General features: G+C 42.9%; 1 protein-coding gene across 1 annotated transcript in view; it reads left to right on the top strand.

Annotated features, from left to right (window-relative positions):
• The window catches only part of AOAH (acyloxyacyl hydrolase), an 89,722-nt gene that overhangs the window by 45,950 nt on the left and 22,032 nt on the right, over window positions 1–21,740 (top strand). The window contains exons 13-16 of the mRNA XM_074841534.1: window positions 4,847–4,938; window positions 7,304–7,386; window positions 13,958–13,994; window positions 15,045–15,119. Coding sequence (XP_074697635.1) covers window positions 4,847–4,938; window positions 7,304–7,386; window positions 13,958–13,994; window positions 15,045–15,119 — 287 coding nt within the window. The remainder of the gene's footprint in view (window positions 1–4,846; window positions 4,939–7,303; window positions 7,387–13,957; window positions 13,995–15,044; window positions 15,120–21,740) is intronic.

Raw genomic sequence — 21,740 nt, 5'->3', positions numbered from 1 at the left:
GAGAGATGCTGAGAATTTGATTAAGAGGCTTTGCTGAATGGTTGCTTTCCCTGATTATGCTGCAAATAGTCTACCATGCAAAGGAGAATTAAGAATGAGTGAGGGAAGAAAGAGAATGTGAATGAGTAATTTCCTTACTGAAGCAGGCTTGGGATGTTGTTTGGGTAACTGGATGATCAGCACGAGGGTGACCAGAAAGGTATTTGGGCTGAACAGCTTTGGGATTCAGATCCCTGCTCCACTGTCTTAAGACCAGGTTTGGGAAGCTGTTACATACTGAATTTTGGATTTCCCAATCTAGCTAGGAACTTACTGCCCTCTTAGTATTGGCCTCTCACAGGGGTAATATCCTCCCGTGTAATCCAGTGCAGGGGGACATGCCCGTGTCATACATCCCATGTCAAGGAATGCATCAAGTTGTATCATTCACTTGTCTCTTATCAAGTCCCTCTAGTACCTTCCTGGACTTCCTGTTTTCTTAAACCTGAGTGACCAAATGCAGAGCCCTGGATCATGTTCATGCATTTGTCAAGGAGGCTGTTCTGGGGGTTGGAACTTGCAAGCACCTGAGTGCCAGCCTGCCCTCACTGATGCAGCTGCAGGCACTCTCAGCCCATTTTGTCTGTTGTCGAGTTTAAGATGTGCACTACGTTAAAGTGGGGACTTATATTTTCCAGTGCTATTTCCAAAGCCTTTGCCTAGGAGCCAGTCACAAATGCAGTTATCATCCCTCTTAGAGTATGTTCTTCCCACAAAGAGCATATGGAGACACTACTTTGTGTGGAAAATGTCCATCTCAAGGTGGACACATCTTTGAAAACTATAGCTCAGGCATGTTATTTCTCCAGTTGAAAACAAACAAAAACAACTAAAATACCACCCCACCCTATGTAGCACTAAGGGAAATTACAAGTACCTTGATTTTGAAGTTTTTGACCAACCTGGTACTGCTGAGTCTCAAAGTCTACCCTACAGGGACCTAGCTGAGGTGCAGCAAATGCAGAAAAAATTATGTTGGGACTATCACTGAGGATACCTGCTGCCTGTGCCTGAAGAGGCAGTCGAGCATGTGGCTTTGTCTTTAATCTGCCATCACTCCAGTAAATCCCCCAACACCCAGAGTGCAATTACAGGAAGAGAATTATACAGCTGTAAGAAGGGGATGAGGCAACTTTATTTTGGCTTTTTACTTGTCAATAGGTTTTGGGTTTGCCAGACTTTTCTTCTTTTAAAAGGTTCAGTAAGAATTCAGCTGAATGTTCATTCCTTTGACCTGAAAATTCAGACGCTAAAAATGAAGCGTAATGCAGTAGACATGCACTTGATGAGGTTTAGCAAAGCAGAAGAAATACTGGGGGTTTTGTGAGGTGGATGTTTTTTGTGGAATGCTAATGTTGAAAACACTGGTGTGTCTAGCGATGGATATTGTGCTCCTGCTGCTCTGTCCATCTGCTTACAATTGACTTCCAAATAGCTACTAAATGCAGCATTTTTCTGTTATAAGTCTGGGATAGAAGCTTCCTTTTAAATCTCATTTTAAAGACAATTTTATCTGGAGATAAAAGCACTGTATTTATAAATGTGCTGGAAATTATACCCTTTCTAGGATGATGCATTTTAAAACTCTTGGATCTCTATTTCATGCTGAATAAAGAGAAAAATAAATCCCACATCTATCTGTAATCCAGTAAATATCTATTTGCCAAAAAACTCAAGGGGTTCTCAGGTTGCATTAAAGTAACTGTTTCATAGTATATATTTCCTATTAAAAGAATTCATAATTTCTTTAAATGTGGGTTCAGCATGTCCCAACACTTATGCCACTGAGTTCTTTTTTTGCACCACTAGAAAAAACAGGAGTTTGATCTGTGAAAATCTTATTAAAAATGTTCTCTATCTTCCGTCTAAATCCAGTGAGTTGCAAGGAAGTTTCTCCCAGCTAGTTCTGTGGTGACTAAGATGCTGCATTTTGGGGGGTATAAGGTAATAATTTTGCTAAATTCAAACCTATGTCACCTGCAGCTTTACAGAATAGAAATGTCATAGATGCTTTTTAAAAAAATAGGCTGTGCTTTCCCCAAGAGCTCTAAGGCTTGCTTATTAGTATACTTGGAATAAGAAAGTCATCTGTGGTACTTAATGCTGTCACAAGGATTTGAACATCATCAGTCAGTATAAAAACAAATATTCAATTCCCCTTCAAATTAAGGGATACATTAGTGCTTTCAGGATTTCTGCAACTGTCATTTCTAATGACTCATATGAGTGTTAGGTTTCCAATACCCTTTTGTGTCCTGATTTTGAAAATCTACTGCCATAGCAACACTGAACCTTCTTCCATTTAAGCTAACTTGGTCCAGTGTAGTTTGTTGTGTATGTATTTAGCATCATCCATGGCTTTGGCTGCCCAGTGCAAGAGAAGAGGAAGGATTCGGGGAGATGTATTTCAAGATAGGACACATCTAGGAGGTGAGGGTGTTCCTTTGAAATGAGATCCAGCTAGAGCATTTGAGGCTAAAATATGTCATTTGAAGCTAAGCTGGAATAACTTTCTAATCATTCTCTGTTAAAATCTGGCACGTAGGCTGAAGCATGGTTTCTCAGCCGGAATAGCCTAGAGAATGGTATTTAAACAAGACTGTACTCAGAAGAGTTTTAAGTTAAAAGTCAACATAGATCCACCTCTAGAGTGGGACACATTTGCATCTGAGACTAAGCAGAACGCAGTCTGTTAGACCATGCTTTCCAACTACATCGCTGCAGTGTTCAAGGTCTAAGCATTCTTCTGAAATTTCTATTAACTACTCATCTTCACCCTTTGGTCCTGAAATATCTTCAAAAGTCTGGCTTTAAGAGCTTTGCTGGAACAGTGTCAATGCTAAACGTATATACGGTTTTCAAATGCAACTATAATTCTAGGCTCAAATGTTCCTTTCCAAACCGATTTGCAACTCAATTAGGTTCTGGCTAATTCATATTTAAGCTATGTTTACAGGGGAAAGAAAAAAAAAAAAAAGCAGTTAAAAATTATTGGGACTTGTACAGTGAAAATATTGTTTTGGAGTGCCAAGAGGATATAATAGAGAACAGGTCATAGAAGGATTTGTTTTAAAAATATTTAATCATTTTGGGGCTCTTTTTATACTTCTATATGCTGTGACTTATAAGAAATCATATCTATAGTCTGTTCTGTGCTAAGTGACTATTTCAATATTTCTGTCACCTTTAAAACAAAGCTACGAGGAGGCAAATATTGCAAATGGCCAAACCATACTGTACCCCTCCACTGCTGCTCATAGTTGTGCCCTTGGATTAAGTGCTTGTTTGCACACAAAATTTTGGCTTTGAAGAAGACAGCTTTGGAAGTTCCCTCCAGTCTCAAAAAACAATAATAATTTTTATATATGTGTGTGTGTATATGTACACACAGATATACACAAGGTCACATATATATATGTGAGAGAGAGGGAGAACCAACTGAAAGATAATTAAGCCAGACCCATTTTCACCTTGGTAACTAATGCAGACCTACTGTAAGTAGGTCAAAGATGCTGTTACATGCTTTAAACTGGCATCTGCTGTGCATTAGGCTGCTCAGAGCTTGGCTTCAGGATTTCTTCACCCCCACAACCCCCCCTTTCTCGCCTCTCCTCCCCTTTCCCTGCATCTCCTCCCATCCTCTTACAGTCAAAACCCATAAACATATTCTCAAGCATAGCTCCCATTTACCTAAATGATAATTTTCTGGGAATGAGGACTTGGTGGGGACTGCAAGATTTAGCTCTTCTGTGGCTCCTCAGTTATCTCTGACCATCCTGGAGAAAGAATTACCCACCTGCTTGCTGTTTATAGCAGGGAGGGTTTAAGGAAACCCCACAATTGCTTGAAAAGAAATGAAGCTAATAAATTATACAGATTAAACTAGCCTGTAAATTCTCTGATTTTATGTTTTGACCTTCTTTTGGTTATTACCTTTTTCATCAGCAGTTTTTCACTATGAGCACACTGGATTTATGCATTTGTCTTTGCGAGCCTGGACTAGGAGGAGATGAAAATTTACTCCATGTTCTCATCCTTCTGAGGTAGTGCAATTTCTCAATGCCATTTTTCTCGCCTTTCCTGATTTTTTGGCACATTCAGAAATCAAAGTGGAAATGAACAAGGCACTGTGTTTTGAATGTGCAACATGACTCGCATCTGCATAGAGGCTTTCACAGAGGCAGTTGCTTAAAACCAGCGTTAGGGACTAATACCAGCAAAAGCAGAGAAGGGTAAAGGTTGCATCTATTTGCGTGGGAAGGTCATGGCAGACCACGTGTTTTTCTCCCCAGTCCCTGCCTTGCCCAGGGGCCTTTCTGACTGTTGCTTCAGTGCCAGCCCTGAAATTTGCAGTGAGGACCAGGCACAGGTTTTTTAGGGGGTCGGATGTTCACAGTTCATCTCACTGAAGAGGGCAAGGGAGCCATATACTCTGAGGACGTCACGCTGTCATCTCTTCCTGCGCCCAAGGACCTTTGGACAGGACAAATGCTGCAGCAAACCACTGCCCCATTGGGGGTCTGCACCTGCAGTACGTGCTCCACATCAGGAGCAGTTTTGGGCTCTTCCAGAATTAAAAGGTGCCAGGAGATGCAATTCAGATATCTCTTCTGCTTTTTCTTCTTCTGTACCTTGATATGCCCATCTTACAAAAGTTTATCTTTTCAGCATATGTGTAAATAATTACTGCTACAGCTAAAGTTACAATTGCTGCTGCCTGGCTAATGCTCCAAAGTGCTCGAGTTTGCTGAAAGGGTTTTTTGCCTGTGAAGGTGAAACCATGTTGATTTAAAAATTTCTCTTTCAGAAATCATTTTCTAATCTCCCAATGGCTTTCACTGATGAGCTTGACTGGCCCCAGTTCTCAGAGATCACTGGATTTCTGAACTCCACCATCGGGTAAGCTGACAGGCAGGCTGGCCAAATTGTAGCAAGTCTCAAGGTCCCTCAAAGCACAGCAAGAAAAAAAGGTGCTTGAGGAAAGATAAAAATGCTGTGCTTTTGTTCTTTCTAAAACCAAGATCAACACCAGATCCAGGGATTTAAAAAAATCTTTTAAATATATAGACAATGCACTGTACCCTAGCCCAGTCTGCCTGAAATTCAGGGTAGTTTTTACAATTGATCAAATTGTAATTTAGAAGGAAAAAATAATGAACAAATAAAAACCAAACTCACTTTTTTCCAAATTCTGTGGTAGGGAGAAGGGGAGCACTGCTGAAACTAACAAAAATCAGCATTTTCCTTTTCATAGGTTTTTTTTTTCTCTTTCCCTCTTCCTCCTGTTTTCTTTTTGCTACTGAAACAGTGGAATAAATGGTAATCCCAGGGTCATTTCATGATGTTCCCTTTTTTGGGACAATCTTTCTTCTTTTTTTTTTTTTTTTCACATTTAGAGGGAAGTAGCAAAAGAAGAATTTGGAAACGCCTGTGACCTAATTTGCTGTGTTACATTGGCTCATGTGGATGGGGAGGATGCAGGGATAGATGGAAAAAAAGAAGTCTCTGCCAGAAGGGAAGTAAAATAAAGTCCAAACACAAAGAAAATACCTTGAAATGCCTGCAGTTTTAACTGTGAAGTTAAAAAAAAATCATAATTTTCTTAATCACCTTTCTGGCCAGCATTAAGAGGCCCTTGACTCCTGCCAGAACTGAAGGATACAGTCATCAACAGTGTCTGGTCTCACCTGACTTTCAGATAATTTTTATTTTGTGTGTCTAAGGTAGGTCATGAATACAGTGAAATGCCAATCCAAGCATGAGTCAAGCCTAAAGAGGCTCTCTACCAACAGAATTAGAAAGTTGGCAGAATATTTTCTTTTCCAGGAAAAATATCTGTTGCAGCATACACTTGTACTTTTTGCTTCCTTTTTTCTCCCTGTGCAAAAAACAGTCTCCCAGCCTCAGCTACATTCACACAGTGTGCTTTAAGGTGGTATACTACTTGACATGCCAACAGAGAAGACCTATGCAGCCTCCTCTCTCAGAGACAGCAGCAAAACTGATCTTTAAAAATCTATTCCAGTGTCCATCTACTCAAAACACAGTATTTAACTGGGCTGCAAAGAATCTGAAGTTCACACGTGATCAGAGCTTAGTATTGACCCTGAAGGTGTCAGTGATAGGCCTTGGTTCAGTGTTCAGTTTTTAATCTTCCTTGTCTGGAAGGAAAAAAAAGGACTGCTTGGGACTTCAAGATGTTTTTAAGAGAAGGTAGTTCAAAACCCCACACCACAATGACTAAGTCTGGTGGAGACTGGTCGGCAATGTGCAGTGGGAACCTCACATTTATTCCGAACCTGCAGGAATAGAGACACAAACTGATCTGATGCAGTCCGTGCCCGTCTTTCCCACCCCATGATAGGTGAACAGAGACTGCTTTTTAACCAGTATCCTCTGACACAGAAGGTCTGTTTGCTTCTCCTCATCCACCTGCCTGCTATGCCAAAAACCAAACAGCTCAGGCGTTTCTTGTGTAGCCCGTTGCATGGTGACTGGTTGATGTTATCATGTGTTTCTAAGTAGGTAGTTACATTTTATTGCTGATTTCAAAACTTATCGTTGTCATCTGTTTCTCTGCATTCGTCCAGGTTTGCTGTTCTTAAGCCATGGTATTTAAGTTATCTGATTCCTTTGGTGACTAAGTTCAGACACAAAATCATCAGCCCCGATAGAGATGACCATGTACTCATGGCTGGGAGCATGATCTTCTCAGCAGTTTCCCTTTGAGCTCTCATCCTTTTCATTTGCATTTTCATTTTTCTCAACAGTGCAAAGTAAAGGAGAGAACTAATCACAGTCAAGCATAACTTGTTTTCAGATCAATCCGTCTAAGATTTATGCATTGGGAAATGAATGTCCTGCCAATATTTCTTCTCTTTTATTTACTGTTCCATAACAACCAATTGAAAAGTCAATGAGCAATCAACAGGATTGTTTTGATAAATGATGTGTAACAAAAAGGTTTTTAAACACCTTATCTGAAAGACCAGGACAAAAGCATCCTGGATGGAACAGTTTCAAAGAAACTCTCCATCAATTTATAGTTTCTGAGATGATATCTTTGGCTTCTATTTTAGGCCACCCTGTTCAAGATGAAAAAATTTTATGACCACAAAAAAAGAGAGATGGTGAAATAGAAGTATATACATAACTGGTTCACAGAGTTGTTCAGAGATAAGAACATACTTCACTTTTAATATCAGCTGTCTTTTCATCAGTATCATATGAGTTTAGCAGCTTTCATTTTCTCAATTTATTTCAGAGGGTGGACAGACTCTCTGTATCTACGTTTACGCAGGAGAAATCGCTGTAATCACAGAGACTTACAGAACATTTCCCAGAATGGTATGTTAAGTTTTTTCACTTTTTTTTTTTAAACTTTACTAGTCTCATACTTGATGCTGCATTAATGAACATCTTTCAGAAACAAAGAGAAAACCCTTCCTAATTGCATGTGTTTCTTACGGAAAATTAGAGAACAGCACTTCTTTAACTCAGAGTCTTTTCTTCAGGCTCTGAGTAGGGATCACCTTTATCCACACACTGACTAAGAATTTCCACTGGGCTAAAAAAACAGTGTACCCCACTGTAACTCTATGGAGGGGGGGCAGGGTTGGCAATGGTCAAAAGGGAGGATTTACAGGGATGTCACTAGTAGTGATGGAGCTATAAGGTCTCCCCTCCATCTCCTCCAGAGGCTGTGGCATGGTCCCTGCTTGCTTTCACCCCCCTGCTCTGCACTCCTATGGGGGCTGCCAGGAAGGCCCTGCACTGCACCCCGCAGTAGCACAGGGGACTCACAGGGCCACCACACCAGCAGGCAGAGAGGGCACAAAACAATCATCAGTCTCATAGCAAGGGTGTCCATGACATCCTGTGACATCCTTTGGAGCTAGAGACCAAGAAGCAGCAGTTCTCTTGCAAAACTGGGGAGGTCAATGGTGCAGGCATCTTCATGTGCTCTTAGAACAGATTTTAAAGGAGTAATAAAGGACAGACAGGTAAACCAAATTTGGGACAAAACTTAACATTGTTAAGTTTTAATTAGTTAGTTTTGTGAGGCTGGCTTCACATCTTCTTTCTATGAAATAACATCCTATGTTGCCAAGGGTATATGCAGCAGGCCTAATCTACCTAGAAAGTGTCTTGCATGGTACCTCATAGGAAATGTTTGTGTACAATGAAGAAGAGGAAGATTAATACAAGAAATAAGAGATGGGTGGAAAACCAGCTAACCAGGGAAGAGCAGCATGTTTCAGAAAGGAGCCATGCATCTCTCCTGAGGCTTACGCTGCTTAACGTTTGGAGTGGTGACCATAGAGCAAAGACCAAGGTGAATGCTTGATGGCATCTGTGAATGATGCAAAACTGCAAAGTATTAACCATCCTGAAGTGGGCCACATCCTTACACAGGAATAATTTAGATTAATTGGGAACAACAGTGACAACAATTGCAGCAAATACAATTGTACAAGACATGCATGTCAGAGCTATTGACAAAACTCTTCTCTGTAAACTAGTGGCTCGTTGGCCATAGGTGGTGGAAGGAGAGAAGCATTGGGGTGCAAAGGGGAATTTCAAAGAACAACCGGGAGTGCAGGATAGAGCTGGAAAGAGACTAAGGGTGGTGCAAGATGCATCACACACAACATTTTCTCTAGAGAGAGGGAGACAGTCCTTCCTCACATAAACCACTGATAAGACCTCAGAATTTGGTCCCTTTTGCCTAGGGAGGACTGCCTTTGGTGGGAATAGATACAGAGAAGGGCTTTGGGGAAGATTAAGACAATGTAGACTTCTGAAGGGATGAAGACACCTTGGCAATTGAGCAAAGCAAAAATTAAAAGGGATTATGGTTTTGAATCCTTTTGAGGCACAAACACCACAGAGTAGGAAGAATGATTTAAACTGAAGGATAGTTCTGGTACAAGAACATGGGTTTTCACTAATCCTACCTCTCTTTGGAGGGAATATGTAAAAAAAGGTTACTATCAAGGATTGAAAACCTAGAATAACCTCAAAACAGAGGAGTGGGACCAAAAAAGAAGCCCTAAGTTGTTTCAAGACAGAATTTGATTAAATTTGTCAAAGGGGTTATATGAAGGGATGACAGTAATCTCCCTTTATTAAGGTTTATGATGTTAGCTTTTGTGTGTTGGATTAGGTGATGTCCCCAACAGCAGGTTTAAAAGATACTTGATTATTCTATGATTATCACATTGTGTTTCTATTGTATTTAAGTAATTTACATGCTTCAGAAAACTGGCTGCAGAAGCCTGGGAAAATTTATTCTCTTTGGATAGATAATTTGACTTTATGGGATGCTCTTCCTCTCCAACAGATGAGTCATGTCGGCTGCAAGTGAGGAGCACTGCTGCCCCTAGTGCTACTTAGAACCTTGTTAAATGCTTGGGATTTCCTGCAAGATTTAGGATCAGAAATGGTCTGCCCCAGTCCCCCACCTCCGACAGACAGAGATTATACCAGGTAGAAGAGGTTGCACAGACAGGTACCATGATGCAAGGATGACTTCCAGGCTCAAGTGGGCATTTTCACCTAAAAACATTGCCTTCTGGTGCCATCACCGGTGCCATTGGTGATGCCTCTCATACACCTTCCTTCTTCCTGTGGCACACGTGGTGCTCCTGAGGCTTTGGGTCTTCCGCACAAGTGTTTTACAATGTGTTTGATGTCCTGGGTCGGGTGTTTCTGACTTTCTCATCTGTAAGTCGCAGGGCACTAGAGTAGGTGGCTCCCATTACTGAAGTCCCCCAGATGGGTTTTCTAGTTAGAGAATTAAAAAAAGGCCAAACTAGATGGTCAATGGATGACTAGATGTCAATGGTTCTTCTCATTTATATCCAGTTCATCTCAGTACCTGATACCTTATTACCTTGTTCTGCTCTCTTTATGTTAATGAGGGTTGTACTTTCTGCTTTTCATTTTTCCCAATTCCCTCACAGACTTTTAGAAAAAAAAACTTTCACTGTGTGCGTCGTTCCTTTTTCTATCCTTTTCACATATCTCCTTTCCACTTACGCTACAGACACCTGCAGGATATGAAAGGAGGTGAGCCTGTGTCAGGGCAAAAGACTCTGAAGAAAATTGAGAAGGGAATTTTAAAAAGGGAAAAATTACAAGTGACAGAAAAATCCCAGGATATCGTCCCTCAGTATCTTCTCTTAATCATCAGACTGACACCACATTGTAAAGGTTCAGTTTTATTTCCTCATTTGGCCTAATGGTTTCCCCGAATGTGAGGCTTTAAATGGCTGCTCTCAGTGTCAGTAAAGCAAAAAGCTGGCCAGCAACCTGACCTAGCCCCAGCTGGGACAACTTAACCTTCCTCTGAAAATGATGTTCACAGCCCCACATATATGCAATGAGAGGACAGGACATTAGAGATGCAGTTCTGATGGGGCAGGCATGCAGCCGAGAGCCAGAGCCCAGGGATGGCAAACCAAGCCAGGGACTGAAAGCAGTGCTCGTCTCCAGCCCTCCTGCAGAAGCACCAGCGCTGGTCAGAGCTCAGCATGGAGGGACTTTCCCCCATTGCCCTTCTTGGGACATGCATCTTCACCCTGGAGAAGGGCATCTCCAACCTCCGTGTTAGCAGGATTTCTGCCTTCTCTTTATCGAAACCACCCCTTATCCCCTGGAGATGGTGGACCCTTCCCTCCTCTGCAGCTGGCTGCAGGGTAGGGTGGGCCAGGGAGAGTGCCCCTCAGCTCTCCATGTATGTTATCTATGGTCTCTGAATATATTCACATCAGAATTGCTGATGTTCATTTTGGGTGACCAGCTTTGCTCACCAGGCACCCCACAAGGTGCTTGGTATATGACATAGAGGTTAAGTCTGTTCTATGCCACTGTTACTGCTTTCAGCTTGTGGCTGCACAGCAAGCAGCTCACAGCCCTAACCAATGTTCTCCATCGAAGTGGCTTGCTGAACAGTTTTCTACAGATAATTTTTATTGGTTAGTTTTTTTCAATATGGTTTTGGTGTCTTGCCTTCCAGCAGCTTGTCTCAGGTTTGTAGGCCATGTGCTATTTCTGGTTTTTAACTGGGTGAGTGGGATCCTCAGGTGTGAGGGCCAGGCATGAATACTCAGGTGTGGAGTTAGAAAGTTATTCTAAATGTTCTCGAGCATGTGTTGAAGATCTCTTGTTTTGATAGAAGTTTCCTGGTAGTAAAATCTGTTGCTAAAATATTCCAAAAAATCATTAGATAAACACAGGGAAAGTGAATACTCTCAGAATTTCTAAATAATCTGGCGATTGTCATCCATGTTTTTCATGAGATACTTGGATAATGTATGCTATTTCAAGACATGGGTATTGCATATTCCTTTGCCATTTGTAGTCTGATCTATCTCTTTAGGATTCTTGCCTTTGACCAGAAAAATTAGGCCTTGTTAACACATGTTGTGGCTCACTGAGCCATCAGACACCAGATATCTCACACTGGCTTCAAAACCAGTTTAGAAATAATAATTTCTATTTTTTTTTTCTTCATCTGTCTTGGGAAGTCTAGTCCACCTGGAGCTCATTTGGGGAAAACTAGAGACTTTTTTCTTTGCACCATTATATTTCCAATTGCTTTTACAGCATAAAGAAGCAGAAGACTCCAAGTCAACAAACCATTCTTGTCCATGCAGCACTTTTGGTGCTATCCGGACCCAGGTTCTTTCAGTGCTTGTTAGTGCTGCTCCATGTCAGACACACAAGGTCTAAGAGCAAGAAAATCAAGAAGTGCAGCTCAGGTATTCCAAGGTTTATGAAATTCAGGGTTGCTCACAAGCAGAAGCAAACCTAACCCTGACTCCCCACCAAAACTAAAAAAACCCACTGGTCTGAAAATGTTTGAAAAGCAATAGAGAGGGGCAGGAGAGATCCAGGAATAGCTGCCAGGACATTCAACAGTATAAGGGTAACTGTTCTGCCTCATCTCTTTTTCTCTCTTGAATGTTTTAATCACAGATTTCATCCTGTATCACAAAAATTTCCTTGAAGGCTCAGTTTAGCCATGAAAACAGTTCTCTAAAAACTCCTTCATTTTCTTGATGTTTTTACTTGATTTGTAACTGTGCTAATGCTTTCCATGGAGTTGCTTATACCTGTGTATGCTTGTGGAGGTAATACATATCCAAGAACAGCTTTACTTTTTGTAAATACATTTTCAATTTCTAGAGATCCCAATAGTTTATTTGTGCTGGAACTCCAGCCCCAGTCTGGGGAGTCATGCAGCAGAATGGCTTAACAGAGGGGTGTTGAACTCTAGCTGAAAAAAGGGCTATTAACCAGAAAAAAAATCAACTCGTGGTAGTTATATTCCAAGACATATTTTCTAAGGATTTTGTGGGGCTCTTATTCTGTTGAAAAGAGCTTCTTGATAGAAGGGCTGTATTTTGAATGGACCAGCAACCCTCAGGAGAGAAGCAGCAGAGAGATACATTAATTTTTAGCTTGGAAGAACTGGATTATTTAAAACATAAAGGACTCCTTGATAAATGCGGTTGGCATCACTGTGAGTGATAATAACAAAGGCACCACTATTAAAATGCAAGTGTGTTATGGCTGCCTTAGGGGTTTTCCTCTTAGATCTTTCCCCTATACCAATCCAGCAGGGATTTAATGATGTTCTGTCCAAAGTTTCCCCCCAGGAGCTGAGGGGAGGACAGGATTTGCTCCTCAAAGCAAGCTTCAGAGGCACAGTGCAGAAAAGAGGAGAATAGAGAGACCAGGGAAGAGCTGAGCAAAGAATAGAGGGAATGTAATACAAGAGGAGAAGGAACGAGAAAAGAGGAGAGAGTGAAAATACTACAATTTAAAAGGAAGTACAACCTGTAGGGCCTGCTTCTCTGAAGTTTATGTTTCCGTATGTTGCTGTGAGGTGAGCTTCGTGCAATCACAGTCCATTGAACAAAGCATAAAGCCTTTTTTGGCTCGTCGTTTGCTATCACTCTTGCACTGCAGGTGATGGAGTTTGATTTGTGCACTGTGGATAGTTGGGATATATATGCATAGCCTTTAGAGACCTGCTAGTAAGTTTTATGCATAAAAGCTTTCCTAACTGGGAATGCTTTTCTCATTCAAGACGTAAATGAAAGATTATAGACACTCACAGATGCTTAGGTGTAGTTAGCTCTCTTCCTGGAGGAGGAGAGATTTGCATCCAACCATTTGGGTGAATTGCCACTGAAATGCAGAGCTTCTTTGGAGGGGTGCAGCTGGCCTAATACTATTTTTCATAAGTCTGCCACTCGTGGGGAGAGCAATGCAGACGCCCAAATGTTGCTGTCAAGTGCTATTTAAGATTCTGTACAGCATCTTTCCCACCTCCAGCTGCCTCTCCAGAAGTGCACAATCTCTCAGGCATCCTGTGTTGTATCTGCCAGCCCTGCTGCAGGTGTCTTGGATACTCTGGGATGTCAAAAATGGCACTTGGTGCCTATGTTTAGGACCTGAATCAGTCCCAATGTGGTATAGCTGTGAGACGCTTACTCTCTCAGAAGAGTGAGAACAGTTCCCTTTGCAATTTATAGGGAAAGTTAAAAGTAGATCAACTGTTGACAAGTCAGGTTGGCTGGTTTACAAGAGACTACTATGTTCAACAGATGGGAAGAAGCTGCCAGATCTGGATTAAAAGCCAGATCCAAACAACCCAGCACTTAAAAGTATTTGATTTTCTACAGTCTGAAGTGTGGGACTCAGGTAAGAAGCAGCAGGTCCCTGGATATAGCTTTACTTCCTAATGCTGGCACCCAAAAAGGTTACAGAGATTACTTGTTGTTCCATTTTTGGTTTTAATGCTTCTACATTCTTGGAAATATGCAATGAAGTTGGGTTTTGTGCTTCATTTTGTTTGTCACTATAACGATGTACTATTTCTCTTATTCCCACTGCGTGTGATCAGGTGGTTCTTCAGGAAACCTCCTCTATTTAATAAAAAGGTGAGTGTTTAATGGGATTCAAATGCTGACTGGGGGTACAGAAGCCTTACTGAAGAAGCCTACTTCTTTGAAAGAAGCAAACAAAGCACTGCAAGGAAACTATTATCCACAAGAGTCCTAAAAAGCCCAGCTTTCCTTGGCCACTGTGCTCTGAAGTGCTGGCTATTTCTTCTCTGGTATAAACATTCATCAGCAGAAGAAAAACTGTTTTAAAGTGTGGATGTCACAATCTCCAGAGCCTTAATCTTGGCCCAGTTAAGCCAGTGGGGCATTTCCACTGCTTTTAGGGAAGAGACTAAGCCTTTCCCTAAATCTGTGCTTTCTGTCCCCCTAACTGCATTACTCCCAGTTTGTAGCAGTGTAGATAAACATGAGCAGGTCCACTGTGTTATCTCCATATGGATATGATTGAGTATCTATCGGATAGTGAGAGGCAGCAACTCTCCTTTTTAGATTAATTTGGGTGGGCTGTGGGGCAGTTGGGTTTGATTTAGTTTGCTTGATGCTGATCTAGTTTTATAGGGATTGATTGTTCTTACCTCAGGAAAAAGTAGTAAGAATCCTTGCTAAACCGTTAGCACTGAACTTCAAACCACATCCTGATTTGATCTTGAGCCTAATCCTACACATAAACTTAGTTGTCAGCCAAACATAGTCTTCCTCTCCCATCTCTGATTAAAAACTTCCCATCTTGATTTATGTCTTTGCCCCAAAATGAAATGGCTTGATTTGGCTTCTGAGTAATATGAAGAAGATAGAAAGCCAGCAGAAAAAACAGTGAAAAAGACAAGTCCGTGAGGGACAAAAGGGAGAAGCAAAAAAACCTATATTTAAGAAACTTTACTAAAATATAAAACTATTAAAAAAAAAAAAAAAACACCCAAAAAAACAACAACAAAAAGCCCTCTCCCAAATGTAGAAGCGTAGTCATCTGAGCATCAACCAGATCTAAACAGACTACTTCCAAATGTGATCTCATACAAGCATGGTGTGTGATTCAGACACTGAGAACATATTTTCCATTAATATAGCTGTGTATTTATCTTTTAGCTTAGCCAGAAACCAGCTGTTGGACAATCCAGCCATAGTTATCTATGCTACGATTGGAAACGATGTCTGCAATGGGTAAGGTGTAAAGCAAATTAACATTTATATTATCATAAATTTGACTTCTTTAGAATACTGCTGGCTGCTTGGACATTTATGTCTCATTGCTTTGCGCTTCCCCATGATGGCATTTTTCTTTGCTATTGATCTGTGCTTCATTCTTATTTTTCTGCTGAAAATACTGGTTGTTGCCTTACCTGTATTTGTCATAGCCACTTACCAGTCCTCATTCAGAGCTTGTGTGTCTTATTTGCTTTTAGAAGCTGGTGATAAAGTGACCGATGGCATGTCTGAAGTAGAGTATTTCTAACTTAGCAGATGAAATGAAGTATAACAACAGGAGGGGGAAAAAAAGAGTTTAAAAGCGTGTATATCCGTCTTACCCAGTGTGTCACCTCCTGTCAGAAGGGAGAGTGTGACTAGTTTACCTTTTCTGAAGAATGACAATGTAGTCCCCTGTTGAGGTCTATTTTCACCCTGCCTCTGCTGCACGCTGCCTGCAGTCTTTGCTGTGCTCTCCTGACGAGGTGTTTTGTCTTTCTGGCTTTACTCACGTCATAAGCTCAGCAGGAGAATGAACAGAAGCTTTCAAAACTAATAGTTCTGGCATTATCCATTAGCAATGCTCGCAGGGACACCAAGAGGTCACTAGTTGGATGCTTCCCTTCCTCCCAGTAGTGGGAAGACAGAAAACACCTTGCAACCAGTCCAATACACAGCACATCCACACCACAGTTTTGGTTTTGCAGGTGGTCCAAATGCTGTTGTTACTGTAATGTTATTTTCACCATGATGTATCTTCAGGTTTTCTTTTAAGTGGAAAAAATAAACCTGGCTTATGCGGAGACTCTCAAAACACTCATTTTAATAAATGACGCACACTCAGCTAAGTCCTGTTCCAAAGTTTTTGAAAAGTCTCACCTGCAGGTTGTATAATGCAGTTGGAGCTATTACACAGGCTGTCAGACTTTGACATTAAAATATCCTGATTTTGGTATCCTAAAACTTTGCTTAACAGCAAGTGCTTGGGTTTAATTGCTCCAGACAGGGACAGCCAGAGGCCAGGCAGGGCTTTCCTTGCCACCATAGCACCTGGGAACCCTCAGCCGGCACAGAAGTGGGACCACAAGGTCCTTCCCTGGCACCATCATCTCCCTGGCCACATGCAGGCAGCATGCAGGAAACACCTCCCATGAAACCTTCACCCTTGGCATCTCCCTCTGGTGCTCATGCTCTCTCCGCACCCCTGCCCAGAACTGCCAAATCTGCCCTCAGCACCACCCTCCTGTTATGGGAAGGATGCACAAGTCCTCAAAAGTAACACCACCACCCTTCGACTGAGTGGGAAAAGCAGTCACAGACCTCCTGGTACTTGTTGACAAGACTGTCCCGGGCATCTGTTTATTGTGAAATTTATGAAGGTATCATTACAACCACCCCCAGGATGATGACCTCTTCCCCCCCCACCCCGCCCCGCAAAAGAGTGCCCTCGCTGAAGTTTGTGGCTCCTGCCACAGAGAGTTTCAAGGTGTCTTCTCCCAGTCTTGGCCCAGGCTCTGTTGTGTACATATTTCAATTCTGCTATTTCACTGGCTTTGCTAAAAACACCTCTTTCTTCCTTTGTTTTATTCCTCATTCTGCAGGTTATTCCTTTTACTTCCCCTGTCTCTAACACTGATTTCTGTTCTTGCCTGAAGTAAAAAGAAATTTTCCACAAATTTAAACCATTTTGGCCTTGCCTCGCCCATTTATATGTTCTAAACCAGTATTTATTACTTGAAACTCTGCTGTCTTTTTATGCCAGCGTCCACTACCTGGCAGAGACACTTTTGTCTGCTCAAATTCTCTCTACTGTCTGTTTTCTTCCAAAACATTTGCACCATCAAAAGAGGCTATCAGGCTGTAGTGATCCCTGTGACTCCAGCAAGGAAAGATGCTGCAGCTTCTGTAGTAACATGCTGTTTCCATGCTGTTTCCATCGAGTGGGATGTACAGAGGAGAGAGATTTTTTCAGTGTCCAGTCACTGCGTATATCTGCCCTGGCTCTGATGTACCCACAGAGGTTATGGAGGATGCGGAGCATCCGATGGGCTTGACTTCAAAACTAGGGCTTGACAAATAAAAACCTCTTCAAGGACAGCTTTAAACAGCAGTAATAGAGCCTTCCTGGCCTTATCCTGTATTTTACCTTCAAAAGAGAGCAGCGTGCTGAGACCGGAGACACAGTTCTTAGCCAAAGCATTGTTAAAATGTCAGTATTTCATCCCATGAAGGGCAATGAGTAATATGGATGTTTGTAGAGGAGAAAGATAATGAAATTGGCAGCCTGTGTTACACACTCCCAGTAGTCTCCACACTGTGGTGTCCAAACAGGGGGGTTAGAAAAATAAAGACAGATGGCAATGGTATCTCTCAGCCCACTGAGGTGTAAATGTGGGACACAGTGTGGGACACAGAGACCTGGAAAAAAAAAAATCAGACAAGAAAATAATGAGCACCAGCAGTCTCAAATGCTGTACAATTATTGCATGTATTAGTTGCGTTTGGGGTAAGGCACCATTTCTCCAGCTTCTCTTTCCCAGCTTTGCAGCTATGGCAACTGCAACAAACAGGAAGGTGACAGCAGCAAAGCAGGGCAAGCTGGAGGCCACTGGGAAGAGAACTTGTTCAAAGCAACACCAGCGCCAATAAGAGCATAACGCTCCTTTACTGTAAGGCTACCATCACCAAAGTGCTGCTGCACCCCTCTGGCCCTAAAAATAGTATGTGAGTGTGCAACACCTCTAGCCCTCATGTCCCAGGTATACCACCCCTTTGCAGCAAGATGGAGCTGAACTCCTGCACTGTGGATCCAGCACTGCGTGTACATGCACGTGGCATGAGTGAGTTTGTGCATGGGGTGTGCTCGCCCACCAGCTGTCCCCATATGCCAGTGGCCCAAACCCTGGGCATGTAGCAGCATGTGGCTGGAAAGCAGATACACGGCTGACACATTGGCTGGGAGCATATTTATTTGGGTTGGGGTCATGAGGAGAAGGGAATCGCTGCCCTGCAGGATGCGGCAGGCCAGGCCCACGAACTCTGTGCAGAAGGAGGGTGGAGAGCTGTGTTTGGACAATGTCAGTCATTGTTATAAGGGACTGGAGGAGCTCTCTGTGGCAGAGAGCTGGAAAAGCTTCGCACAGATTGCACAAGGCTTTAAACTGCAACAGGGGAGGTTCAGACTGAATATTAGGAAAAAATTTTTCACAGAAAAAGTGGTCAGACAGTGGAATAGGCTGCCCAGGGAGGTGGTGGAGTCACCATCCCTGGATGGGTTTAAGGGTCATTTAGATGAGATGTTGGGGGATCTGGTGTAGGGGAGAACTTTGTAGAGTAGGGCTGATGGTTGGACTCGATGATCCCAAGGGTCTTTTCCAGTCTGAATGATTCTGTGATTCAGTGATTCTGTCTGGTCCCTCTGTGTTATATGTGTACACAGCTATGGTACACATGGAGTTAGGACATCCAGGAGCTAGGTGCACATCCAAGGATATTACTGTGTATTTGTGTATTGTAGGGGGGCAGGTCCAGATCCAATGGATCAAGAATCCTAACATTAACGTCCGCTAGCTACATTGGCTAAGTTAGGACTCAGTGAACTGCGGTCAACATCAGCTTCCAGAGGTCCCAGGTGGGCAGAGGCTATCACTGGCTGCTGCCTGACAGGGGCACCATGTGAGGGTACCACAATGTCCGCCAGTGCTCACCCAGGCACCTTGAAGTCCTTATGGCAGAACCCAAAACAAACGTGCCTACAAGATCACTTGCTTTTCGGTCAGCTTTAATTTCATAGCCTGGCACAGAAAGGAAATGTGAAGAAATGCACTGAAATATCTGCATGACTTCAGTGAAGAATGACAAGAGAAAGTGGAGTTATGAATGTCATATTAATTTCGGCTCACACTGACGTGTTTACTTGCAGTAGAGGCCTTACATCAGAGCAGTATTTTGAAATCAAGTGCTGCAACACCTGTAGGCTAAATGAAGTAATTTAAGGGCAAAACCACAGTCTTATCTCAAAAGTACCTTGCTTGGGTGGCTGTCACAAGGATAAGCCTGAATCTTAACTCTGTTTTTCAGTTATCCCTAATCAGAAAGTCTCAAACACTTCAGCAGCACATACTGCATTAAGATAAATTTCTAGGCCCAGGGAACTCATCTAATTATTAATTTGTGTGCAAAACACAGCCCACTGAAGAATCCCAAATCCTTGCTAGGGAACACGGTTCTCCCACACAGGATTCAGCACACTACCCCCCACCCAAGCACAAACATTTCTAATGCCTTGAGACAGAGCAGCAAAGCTTTTGAAAGCTCCTGCGTCTACAATGTTCACTGACAAGAAATCCTACCTGATTCCCCAGCAGCCCACTGGGCACTGAAAACATCAAGTTTGCCCTTCTTTTACCCCTGGGAAGCCATGAAAGGGATTAAAGGACTCTCCCAGGGCAAGGACTTGGATGGAGCCTTCTGGCTGCTAAGCTGATGGCTTCCCTACAAGCCCACAAGGAGAAAATGTGAGAACCACTAAAACAATAAGGATGGAGGTTAATGCAACCTTATACACTACTTGGAAGGACATCCCCTGTCTTTCTTCTTGAGCAATGAGATCACCTCCTCAGCGGATTTCTCTCTGAAACCCTTGGTCCAGCTGAGCTGCACCACCAAGGCAGGACCAACACTGTCATGAGACCCTGCTTCCCACAGTGCGTGGTCCATGCCATGCATGGCTGCACAAGTTGATGTGCTCCAAATCCCAGTTATGGTGATCTTGCTCCTATTTCTGGGGCTCTTTTAAGAGGTTATGTTGCAAACATGTGCCTCTCACTCTGAGAGAGGACAATGGGACATCTCTGGACAATGGGAGGCTTTTCCCCAGAGCTGGTGCTGCTCTGCCTCCCAGGCGTTGCCAGAGGGGGGCCTTCACAGAGCTGGGGTCTCCCCCGGGCCAGAAACCCGTGGATTGGGACAGGCTTCTCGGTGCTGTGTTCACCCACTTGCTCATGGCCCCTGTTATGGACATGTGCACCATGAGAGCGTGGGAATAGCTCTCAAGGGGGAAAGCAGGTGAATGCTTTATCTGGAATAAAGTGGTTGTTTTAATAACATAACTAGAGCAGTGTTCTCTAGGCAGCCTGGGGCGGTTTTGCTTGTTTGTTTTTCTTATATAAGTTGAAATTTATTTCATCTTCAGGATTTTATTTCCCCCCCCCCCCGCAGCATTTACAGCTAAATGCAAGAGGGGAAGGATAAACTTGAGCCTGGGACTCTGGCTTGAAGATGTTCAGGCCTGCCAGTGAGCCACAAAACATGGGTGTTCAGTTGATGTGGGACACTGACACCGCTCCTGTACCCTAATGAAGGGTTTCTGAGGACTGTTTTATCTTAAATACCTCCTCCCTCCAGCCTCCTCCTCCTCCCGCCAGTATCCCATGTTTGTCCAGACCCCTCACTGGTCTCCTGCCCTCCTGCAGAGCTGTAGTAAGAGGCACAGGACATGTGAGAGACAAAGCTATCTTAGATATTTCTACCTGGCATAATCAAAGAGCATGCTGAATGTCAGCTACGTGCAGCAACCCATGGGGAAGGAAACCCTCCTTTCACCCATTTGTAGGGCATCCCACACCCTGAAGCCATGTGTGTGGAGCAGCACTGTTTCCCCCTGATTCAGAGCTGAACCATGGAGGCTCTTACCAGGTGCAGCAGCACCCTACACCCCCTTACGGCAATGGATCCTTTTCCTGCTGAACCTTGAGATAGACACCAAATCAGTTGAATGTCGGTCGCAGACTGGAGTTTGATAAGTAGACCAAGGGCAGTGTCTTTGCAGTGACCAAAAGCAACATGGCCTTTTAAGAACTACAGCTCTGCAAGTTTCTGGGTTTATATCAAGTGGCTTAAGATGCTCTGCAATAGCTACAGAGAGCGAGGTGTCAGGGCTACCATAGTAGTTTTACATGGATTTTTCAACACCATGGGAAACCAATGTGGTCATAGAGTGCTTCGTGGCTCTGATTTGCCTCTCTGCACTGTAAATAAAGATTAACTCATTTGCAAGCTACAGGACAAAAGGAGAGCTAAGGCTTTTTTATTTATGAAGGTGTGCTAGGCCTGGCTAGGATAGGGTTAATTATCTTAATAGCAGCTCCTATGGTGCTGTGGTTTAGATTTTTAACCAAAACAACACTGATAACATACTAGAGCTTTAGCTGTGGCATTGTTTGCACAGCATTGGGGCCTTCTCTGTTTCTCACTCTGCCCCCCTCAGTGAATAGACTGGGGGTACGCAAGAGCATGGGAGGGGACACAACCAGGCAGATGACTCTGACTGAAGGGATAGTCCATGCCATGTAACGTCATGCCCAGCAATGAAAAGGGAGAGAAGAGAATTTTAGTGGGGGGTTAGCAATCTTTTACTCAGGAACTGGCTGGGCATCAGTCTACCCATGGGATGTGGTGAGTGATTGCCTTTGCACCACTTCTTTTGCTTGCTTTCTTCTTCTACTTCTTTGCTTATTGAATAATAACTTTTTTTTTTTTTAAATCTTGACCCCCAAGTTTTCTTGCTTTTACTCTTCCTTTCCTCTTCCCCTGTCT

This window comes from Strix aluco, chromosome 1 (genome assembly GCF_031877795.1).
Source record: "Strix aluco isolate bStrAlu1 chromosome 1, bStrAlu1.hap1, whole genome shotgun sequence".
Taxonomy (NCBI): Eukaryota; Metazoa; Chordata; class Aves; order Strigiformes; family Strigidae; genus Strix; species Strix aluco.
Note: the sequence above shows the minus strand (reverse complement) of the source record. Positions and strands in the feature narration are given on the sequence as shown.